Below are 10909 nucleotides of genomic sequence, written 5' to 3'. Positions count from 1 at the left end.
GACCTTGCAATGTGAATGCTCTGTATACCACAGCAGTGGCTTCCAGGGAGCTGAGCAGCTGTCCCATTTCCCAGCAGAACAGGGTGTAACATTCTTTTTGCTCACCGTGTTTATTTAATGGCACACTCTCTCAGGGCATGCAGTCTGCTGAAAACTTCAACCATCATCATTCACTGCTGTGTACCCTTTACTATAATCTACAGTTAAAAAAAAATGTTTTTATCCATTTTAATCTCTTCACAATAAAGAAAAACACAGCATTTTAGCCTATTTGGGTCAAATTAATTTTATTATGCTCCATGATGAATTGCCACCAGTGCAACATCCTATCACTATACATTTCAAAAAAATTCACATACTAAACAAAATTTCAGTTGATAAATGGAAACGAATGATTGAAAAGTCTTTATGAATCTCACACATACAATATGTGGCTAGCTGAAATTGTCTATCACGTAGCATATAAAAAGCCTCATGCTGTTTGTTAAATGCGAAGGCTATCAGACAATCATTTAGCTGCAGAATATATGGGAGGCTTTCAGACAACGCACAGGTACAGTGCTGCCCACAGTGCAAGGTGGTGGAGGACCGAAACATGCAACCTTTACATCTACAGTGGACTTAGTCTTCATGCCTGGACTGAACTCCACAGCTGCTGTGTTTCAACCAATAGTAATTTAGACTTTGTGCAACAACAATAACAGAAAGCCTTTTTTTCCTCAAGAAGAATAAACTCAATTACCTTTGGCAAATTTTATACTCATATTACATGTTTAAAATTGTTTCCAACTCAAAGAATTGATATCCTTTTATTCAGAGCAGCTCCTGATAAATATCATACCGAAGTTAGCTGGAAAACCCTGAATTCCTTGGCCAAAAGTTAAGAGAGATCTTAAACTGGCATTACCTTAAAGACATTTCTAGGATATTTAAAATGTTTTTTATGATGTCAAATGAAAAAAAAAGGAGGATGCTTAATATTACTTAAAATAATTATAATGTTCTATTTACCATTTGCACAAATTCCTAACTCTATTGGTTAGTAGTTGTCCAGCCTCATCCACACCAGACTCAAGTGTCACTGAGCTCAAGCCACGATAAAAATGAGAGTAAGCAGAAAAAGGTTTCTAGCAGCAGAGGGCACTGTTTTTGCAAGAAAAAAAAAAGTCTAGAATCTTTCCCATGTGTTTAAATTACTCTTGCAAGAAAGGTAACATTCTTTGAATAACTTAACTATCTTACTGCACCACTTACTGCTTTCAGCAACAAAACCTTTTAAATTATTTATGATAACTAGATGCATGATCATTAGAGATTATGTGATAACTGGTTAAAATTCAAGCCATATCTTGCAGGTCCAGCCTGTCAAGATCATGCCAAATACTAGATTTTGGTCGGTACAATTCTAGAGAGCTTAATTTTTAGTTGGATATTGTGATTATAGTACTGAAATACATTTGGAACTACATTCTGCATATGACTCAATGTGAGAAAAATACGTGTCTGTATTTAAATCAGATCGTTTTCCTACCTAAAATTTAAAGTAGGTAGGTATGATAATTAGCACTATAAATATGAAAACAACCACCTTTAGGCAGATTAGTGTATTGTAGAGAGGCAAGGAAACCCTAATTTTAACACATCATTTAGTATACATAACAAATGTGCAGGTTGTAAAGTTTTATTTAAAAAAAAGAATCTATCATTCAGTTATGTGTTTCAAGAAATATGACACTGGGACCACCAATCTTTTAAGAAAAATGTAACCCTTCACCTGACATTTGACAAAAACCTTGAGAAATTATAAAAAAAAATTTTAAATAGCGTAAGAGGTTCAGCATTACAGCGTTTACCTTTGCCAGCTAGATTCGATTTGTATGGCTGGTATTTCTGAATACCTCAATCCATACAGACTACACAATAAAAATAATTCCACATCATTTTTATAATGTTCTGATTTTTATAGTGTATTTAACTAGATACTGAAGTAACCATAATGTATAGCCTCCTTCAGTTCATGTAGAATATTAGCCCTAGAATCCCCCAAACTGCAAAAACTTAAACTACTGTTTAAGAGTAATACCAAAAATATTTTTAAATTTTTGCTAAAAAGAGCCTGACACATTTGCTATAGCATAAAAATAATCTCAGTCAAGTACAGGTATGCAAGGTCTCCTTATGATTCCAGCCTCCAAATACCACTTCTGTACAAGAACAGGCAATACTGTTACAAGAGGTGTGTTACTGATTTTCCCAACTAGCGTCTCTGTAGTGACATTATGCAGAGCATACTGCTACAACTTGAGAAACTGCATCAGTGTAGTGATGTCTAGAGAACTGTGCAATGTGTCAGCTTCAACATTCATGTAGCATGGTGTTCAAAATGAAGGGGCTAAATAAACTAAGGTCTGTATCACTTAAAAAAGAATGTAGTGCTATACTAGATTTTAATAAGAAAATTTAGGTACAGAAAAAGTAGGGTATGAAAATAGTGTTTTTCCTTCTGGCATTATAACTAAATTACATTAAGGTTTTTGTCAGTCTCACATATAATATTTAAACTCCCTTGTTGATGGAATGAAAAATATTCACAAATTAAGTGAGCATCCTGGTGTAAACTTGCACACAATAAAAGGGAGTAGCTTTGTAGAGGATTTTGACAAACCTTTACAGATTAAATGAGGTATTGCACAGATTAATTAAAAAAAAGCAAAAAAGGCAACAAAAATATACAGCAAATTGGTAGAACATTTACATGATAATTTTACAGAATCCATAGACAGAAAGTAGTGTTTAGTATTTCACCTTAAAAATATATATATATAATATATAGATCAGTCTTCCCATTCATCATCATCCTCAAAATCTTCTTCGTCATCTTCATCCTCATCTTCATCTGGAAAAAAATCACCAAGGCAAACAATCAAAACATATGTATAAATAAAATAACATTACATGATTCTTGGATGATTCCTCCAATTATTTAACTTCTGAAACAAAACCATTCAATTCTGGAGGAATCTGGTTACTAGGACAATTTAAAATGAATCAAATAAAATACATCTAAAGAGTAGGATGGTCAGATGAAGATTAGAACAGGAGTCAGAAGACTTGGGTTCTCGTTCCGTAGTATCTATGTAGTGAATTTCAACCAGTGTTTCTTTATATGAAAACCCACATTTGCGTTGGCCTCTCTGAATTTTCACACATCTCAAATCCAAGAGTGGCCCCTTTAATGACTATTTTTAAAGAAAAGTTGTAAAAAATACACCTGACAGATTGTTCAGCTACCAATTCCAGTTATAATTCTAGTGATAGGCAGGAAACTCGTTGATACTGAGGACACTGAGCCACTAAGGAACAGAGCAGGCAGTCCAAATACCCAGCCTCCCCTTCCTACCCTCCTATTCTCTCCTGAACCCAATGACATTGCTCTTTCCAGGTCCCCAATAACCTACTGTTGCTAAAGCTAAAGCTCAATTTCCTGTTCTTGCTTTCTTGTCCGATCACATACATTTGACCCAGATCATCACTCCATCCTCCTTCAAACACTTCATGTGGCTTCTAAGACACTCACTCTCCAGCCTTCAGACCTTATTACACCTTCTCTTCTCTATTCACATCCACTTCTTTAATGATCCCATCCCATTCTGTAACTTTAAATACCACGCCTATTTTAATGACATGCAAATTTATTTTAACAGTCCAGACCTCGCCCCTCAACTCCAGGCTCATAACCAAATGCCTGCATAACATCTACGTTTGAATTTTTAGTAAGTATCTCAAATTTAATATTTACAAAAACCAATCTCCTGATCTTTCCTCTCAAGCCTGCTCCTCCTTAAATCTTACCCCACTCTGTTAATGAAAATTTCACCCCTTTCATGCTCAAGTCAAAAATCTTGGGAGTCATCCTTCACTCCTTTCTTTTTTCCAAACCTCACTTCCAACCCATCAGCAAACTCAAGGATCTCCACAGTCAAAATATACCTAGTATCCAACCCCAGCTCACTGGTGCTACCAATCTGATTCAAACTTTTGCTATCTCTTGCTTGGATCATTGCCATTCCTCAGCTAAGGACCTTCCAGTGGCTTCCCATCACATTCATGGCCTCCAAAGCCTTACTACTGGCCTCCTACCATCTCTCTTACTTCATTACCTTCCTATTCTTTCCTCAGCCACACCGGCCTCATTGATGTTCCTCAACCTCAGGGACTTTGCATTTGCTGTTCTTTCCATCTGAATGAACACATTTTCCCCAGTTTTCTGTATGGCTTACTCCCTAAACTCCTGGTCTTTTTTCAAATGTCACCTCAGTTAGGCCTCATCCTATTTCAAAATGAACTTCCCTCCCACATCCTTTAAGTCCTTATATCTCCCTTTCTGCTTAATTTTTGTCCTTAGTACATATGACCATTTAACATATATTTTCCTAACTTTGTTTACTGTTTGTCTCTCACTGGAATGCATCCATTCATGCTCCATGAATGCAGGGTTTTTTTTTTTTTTTTTTATTATTCCATGATAAGTATTTGCAGAATGAAATAGCCTATTCTCTCTTTATCACACAGTACAAGAATAAATATGTCTATTTAAGGAAAATAAATATTGGTAATAGATCCTAGATATCCACATTCTTACAGAGAAACAAAGAGAAGAAAAATGACATTTATTGAGCACTTACTATGTGCTAAGTAATCTGCTGGTTAGTTACATATTATTTTATTTATTCTTCATATCAATCATGATTCATGAATTCTCTCCACATAACAAGTAAGAAAATTGAGCTCGATAGAGAGTAAATAATAGATTTAATAAGAACAGAGATCTGATTCTGGTACATCATGCTGGGGAAGCTCTTTAGTAAACCTCAAGCGTTATATCAAGACCCATTGCTTTCTCTTTTGAAAGTAATATCCACTTATATGGTGGTGTACATATGCTTAATAATGGCCTCAGAATAGGGACAAGTTTATTCAAATAAACCTTTTAGGAAATCACAAGAGGACACAAAAAACTTTAAAATTCTTTAGCAAATCCCAGAAAACCCAATTTCTCAGCCCTGATTCTCACAAATCAGGGAAACCTGAATTTCTCATGTCACAAGAATGTCACAGGAATGAGATCCAGAATCTCAAGCCTAATTTAGAGAGTTGCCAGGCATTCTATTAGTATTTCCAGTATAGGAAATGAAATTGCTATTTTTCTGAAGTCGTTCTTCCAGTTTATGGTTATGGCTATGGTGTCCTGGAATCCATTAAGCTTCAGACAGACTAGTCACAGTGGCAGTAACTTTTAAAAATTTGTCCTAAAATCCACATCAGTGTTACTCAACAGCAGGGGAAAAGCTAGCAAAGACTATCATAAAATCAAAAGAAAATAGAACTTCAAATATTAAAATTAAATACACATATGTACATGTAAATATACCTGAAGAATGAATGGCTTTGCTCCTTTTCTGCATCACTTCCATTAATGCACCCACAATTCCTGAAGTGGGTGCAGGTGTTGGTGGTGTAGACTCTTGGCCATCAGATACCTTGGAAAAGAAAGTTAGCAAAATTTAGAAATAAATTCTTAGCAAAAAATTTTTGTCTCCAGAAAGTCTTACGTTTTTAGAATCACTTCCTATTTAAAAAAAGGAAAGGGATAAAAAAGAGCACACAAACCCAGGACAGGATTAACCAAGTTAGGAAGAAATAAACTGCTGCCTTAAAATAATTATTCATATACTCCTTAATGTATAAAGCCAACAACACATTTGTTATTAGAATAACAAACCCTTCCCTAAATAATACTTGTCCTTGCAGATGGATTACTTCTGTTCATTTTCATTCTAGAACACAAAGCCTTAGCTGATGAAACTTTAAAACTATTATCAAGGAACATAATTTTAACAAAACTAAGGTAATGTCCAGATCCCTGGAGTTGTTAGGTGAGGACACTTAAGATATCTAAGAGCAAATGAAGAGACTTCTGCTCTCCTAGAAAAACTCAGCTTTACTAACAAGCTTATCACCTTATATACTATATTTATACCTATATGTAATTTTAACTCAAAATGAATTTTCTTTCTCATAGCATTATGAGGAGTTAATCTCTTTAAGGAGATCAGTTAGGTAGCTTTCAAAATATACCTACCTCACAAGGCAACCAACTATCCCTAACTAAAGTACTTCTATCTAGTATAAACTACATTCAAGGGGGAAAAAAAAATCAACCTCAAGGGGTCTCATTAAAATCTAATTTCTATACAAAATACTCCCTGATTCTAACTCTCATTAAAAAAGAGAGAATACAGGAAATCTGTTGAGATTCAGGGAAAAAAAATTTAGAAAGTACTCCTCTAAGTGTACTTTGACTAAAATGAACAGTCATTTATACAAAATATTCATTTTGTTAATTTCGTCTCTGGAATTATATTACCTTTGTAAAGGTAGAATACTGGTATAATTAAAAATGAAATCACACAGCTGTTTCATTTCAATTCTAAGTCATTCTCCACCCCTACCACCCCCCCCCCGGCCCCCGCCAAATTACTTTGTTACGGCAAACTTCTTATTTTGTTCTTCACAACTCTTCTCCTAATACTACTTGTCTTTCTGGATTTACAGATCTTTTTCTTTTAAAAATAGTCAAAGTAATTCCCCATAAAATACTGACTCATTCATTAGTATTTAGGTTTTTAGAGACCAGATGTTAACTATTACTGGTATAGAAATGCCACAAATGAAAAAGACAACAGAAATAGTTTCAGAGCTCTGAATGTCAGCATGAGGCTCTCAAAGAAGTATAGCAGCAATAAGGAGAAACAGACTCCCCTTAAGCAAGCTGGTAATACGAGGCAGGGAGCACTGCAGGAGCACGACACTGCCATAAACATGTTTTCTAAAGCACTGACTTAGACATGGTGCTGTCCGAGGTACTATGAACACAGAATTCAAAAGATATGTAAGTGAATACTTACACCTTTCCTGCCAGCTCTTTATAGTAAATCTGTGATCTTATGTTAGTAATTTTCATCACTGAACAAATGATTTATATAGACTGTTAAAGAAACAGAGAAATTTCAACCACAGAATGGTTTCTTAAAAAGGAAATAAAATTATGGACTCAGATCACATATATAGCATGCTAATAATTCACTGATTCATGCCCTCCAGGATATTACTTTGCAGTTAATTAAAAGAAAAAGGTGATTATTTAGGGTAAGGATGGCTTACACTTAGAATGGAACACACATTTCTTTTTCTAAAAGAAATGCAGAGATCAATTTACAGGGTTTTTCGGACAGGGAGAGAGTTGGGATGGGAAGAAATGATGATGGGGAAAATAAAGACGGAATTTAATTCGGCAACTTTTTAAATTAAAAAAAGAGGACACAACTTAATTCATTAAATATAACACCTTATTAGTATCAGCAAATGAGAGAAAGAAACAAAGTTGACTGTGGAAGAGAGAGGAAAGAGAAACAAAAGGTAAGTTACGAGTGGCAGATGTGGGGATGAGGGACACATTAAGTGGCACAGATTCTAAGCTGCAAGCTTGAAAATGACTCCATTAAAACCTGTTATTCACCGTGGCTGTGGTCATTTTGACACTAATTCTTCCCACTAACAACTGTTCAAAATTCTTCAACTGTTCCTGAGAAACCTTTAGTCTAAACTAAAGGGGGAGAGGGAGCAGAGACAACTGCTCACAGCTTAATCATATGGTAAGAAAAAGCTCTAGATACATTTTAAAGATCAGAGTTTTTTAAATCTGTGCTATGCCAATGTTTAAATGTTTTCATTCAATCAGCTGTGTTCCCTATCCACCATTCTCTTCCTAGCTAAAGTTTCGGTGATTGAGAAAGTTACCATAATTCCCTAGGTCACAAAATAATTTTCAATCAAAATCCCCTTCTTTCATCTTTATTTACTGCATAGAAAAATCTACCGTCCATTACCTGTCTGAAGCCCCGCAGAGCAAATGTTCCTGTTGGAACTGACAGACTACATGTAGTCTCAGAAGGAAGTATGTCAACGCTGGCAGTTTAGGTTCTAGAAAAGCGGCCAGCAAACTATTGCCCATGGGCTAAATCTAGTGTGTCCTATTTTTGTAGAACTTTTTAAAGTGAAAAATGAGTTTTACATTTTTAAATGGCTGGAAGAAAATCAAAAGAATAATATTTGTGACACGTGAGAATTATATGAAATTCAAATTTCAGTGTCCCTAAATAAAGCTTTATAGAACACAACCATGCCCATCCAATCATGCATCGTCAGTGCTGCTGCTTTTGTGGTACAACACCAGAACTGAGTGGTTGTGACAGAGACCACATAGCCTGCAAGCCTAAGATATTTACTATGTGGTCCTTTAAAAAAAACCAGTTTGCCCACTTCTGCCTCATCCAGTACAGAGATTTCTTTCCTTTTTCTGCAGAGTCGGATTTTCTACTAATCTAACTTTCAGAACACAGGAACTTTAGAATACAGTTTAGTTTTCATAAAGGTAATGGTCTGAACTTACCAAGGTGATTACAATTGGTCTATAAGTAGAGTTTATTTCTCTATAGTTTGAAGATTTTTCTTTAAATTTAAAGCAAATTTTATTCAGAAGTGAAGTCTAGAACAACAGCAAACATGTTGGAATATTCCACTTACCTGAGGTTCTAGAACAGGCAAAACTAATCTACGGAGACAGAAATCAGACTGGTGATCTTTTTGAAAGGGGGACTAACTGGAAAGAGGCATGAGGGAACTTTCTGGGGTGATATTTCGATTACAGAAGTATGGGTTACACTGGTAATAGGTATAAATGTGTGTGTTTTACCATATGTAAAAATATCAGAAATGCAAAGGGTTAAAAATATGAATACCAAGAGAAAGAGCAAAAAGTGAAATAAAGACTTTCCAAGTTGTCTTATAAATTACTTTAAAAATTCCATTAGGACAGATAGTCTAAACTGAAAAGAACAGATTACTTACAGATTTCAGCTGAATACCCTGTCGTATCTGGTCTAAAAGTGCATCCCTTCCAGAACAGGATACCGGTCGACTGTTTTGTTCCACTTTTTTTAGCTGAGCACCCTCTCTAATTTGATCTAAAAGAGCTGCTTTGTTTCCTGCAGGAGTTGGAACTTGATGGTCACCATCAGAAGGGAGGCCAGGGGGAGGTGGCGGCCCCGGTGGGGGGGGCGGGGGTGGGGGCGGGGGCGGTGCTGCTGACCCCGCCAACGACAGAGGCGGAGGTGGTGGCGGAGGCCCTGCTGGTGCTGAGGAGGGCAGGGCTGGAGGTGGAGGAGGGTACATCCTATTTGGCGGCGGTGGAGGGACTCCTACACCTGGCCTGGACGGAGGCGGTGGTGGAGGTGCAGCTGTGGGAGCTCTAGACGGTGGTGGAGGAGGAGCGCCTCTCCCCCGGGCAGGAGGTGGGGGAGGGCCTGAGCTATGCGGAGGGGGCGGAGGGGGAGGCGGCCCTCCCCTAGATGGTGGTGGAGGAGGTGGTGCTGAAATAAAAACAGAAAAAAAGAAAGCATACTTTTTCCCCCCACAAACATCATACTGGAAAAAAAAACTTACTTCAACATATATAAAAAAAAAAACTATACGAGGAAAAACAAAGGCCTCATCTTTGTATCTTATTTTACAAAGATATGTAAGCACAGATGATATCATTCTATTTGGGAATACTCAACTGAAGATCACCTTCTTGTCGTTTCTTGAAAAATATTAGCTAAAACTGTAGAATTTAGTTTTTAGGAATCAGCATCACTTCTGAAGGTAAGGGAATAAGCACTTTCTTAAATAATAACAAAAATATCACAACAAAACTAAACACTGGTCAATTAGCATTATTTAACATTTTCATAAAAATTAATGGATACCTTCCCTCTTTAAAGAACTGAGTTTTAGTTACTTTATAAAATTAATTTACATTCAGAATTAAATAGCTGATGTAGCATAACCTACCAGAGTTTATTCAAGTTAATCTGAGCTAAACCCAAATTGAATACTTTTTCTTTTAAAATTTAAACCTTTGCCACCTTATGTTTATATTTTATGTCTTCTATTTTCTATACAAGATGGTCAGTAATTCTAGTGATGGCAGTTAGGGAGGCTTACTCAGGTGAAATATTCAACTACTTATTCAGAAGACACAACTAACTATTAATAAATTAACTGAGAATTTCTACACACTGAAAAACCAAAGTTATTAATAAAATATTAAGACTATTCTGGTATTAATCATATTCACATTCTTTTTCTACTTAAGTAAAAATGTAAGATATAACAAGGAAAAAATTCAAGGTACACATTTATTATATTTCTGGAGGCATGATTTTACCAACAGTATACACAAATTTACATAATAATGAACTTCATTACTTCTCCATTCATTTAAAGACTGGAGAGAAAAATTAACTATTTTTAGGAGTAGAGAAATCCTAGAATTCATAAAAACCATTTGTATTTACTGATATAAACTATATTATTGATGGATAGTTCTACAGTCTTACAAAATACAAATGCCAACCCTAACTACAAATAACAAGTACCTTTAGATGTTCAATAACACAATGTTACCAGAGAGGGGGAAAAAGCCCTCATTTCAAAGGAAATAAGAAAGTATCTTCTAATTTAACTTGGGGCAATCATGGGAAATATGCTACCAAATATAAACATTAGATAAAATATGCAGAAAGACCAATACTCACAGGGTATTGTCTCCTTGCATACAAACTTTTAAAAGTAGAAATAATATATATCTGCAAACAGGAGAGTTACCCCACTTAGATGTCAGCCATCACAGAGGAAAGTTCCTATGATTTACATTCAAGGCACACTGGAGGTCTGAGTGTTGCAGCTAAGGTCCACCCAATTCTCTCACTGGATCCAAAGTGAGGAGACTTATTAAACTTGCTAA

At 35.8% G+C, this 10909-nt stretch overlaps 1 protein-coding gene across 2 annotated transcripts in view; it reads right to left on the bottom strand.

Annotated features, from left to right (window-relative positions):
* Window positions 1–270: 270 nt before the first annotated feature.
* The window catches only part of WASL (WASP like actin nucleation promoting factor), a 67260-nt gene continuing 56621 nt past the window's right edge, over window positions 271–10909 (bottom strand). For both annotated transcript variants that reach the window (XM_081800168.1, XM_081800169.1), the window contains exons 9-11: window positions 8971–9491; window positions 5432–5540; window positions 271–2896 (exon numbers count right to left, since the gene is read on the bottom strand). In XM_081800168.1, coding sequence (XP_081656294.1) covers window positions 2835–2896; window positions 5432–5540; window positions 8971–9491 — 692 coding nt within the window. In that variant the 3' untranslated portion in view covers window positions 271–2834. The remainder of the gene's footprint in view (window positions 2897–5431; window positions 5541–8970; window positions 9492–10909) is intronic.

This window comes from Leptonychotes weddellii, chromosome 12 (assembly GCF_054177405.1).
Source record: "Leptonychotes weddellii isolate Sample4059 chromosome 12, ASM5417740v2, whole genome shotgun sequence".
Lineage (NCBI taxonomy): Eukaryota > Metazoa > Chordata > Mammalia > Carnivora > Phocidae > Leptonychotes > Leptonychotes weddellii.
Note: the sequence above shows the minus strand (reverse complement) of the source record. Positions and strands in the feature narration are given on the sequence as shown.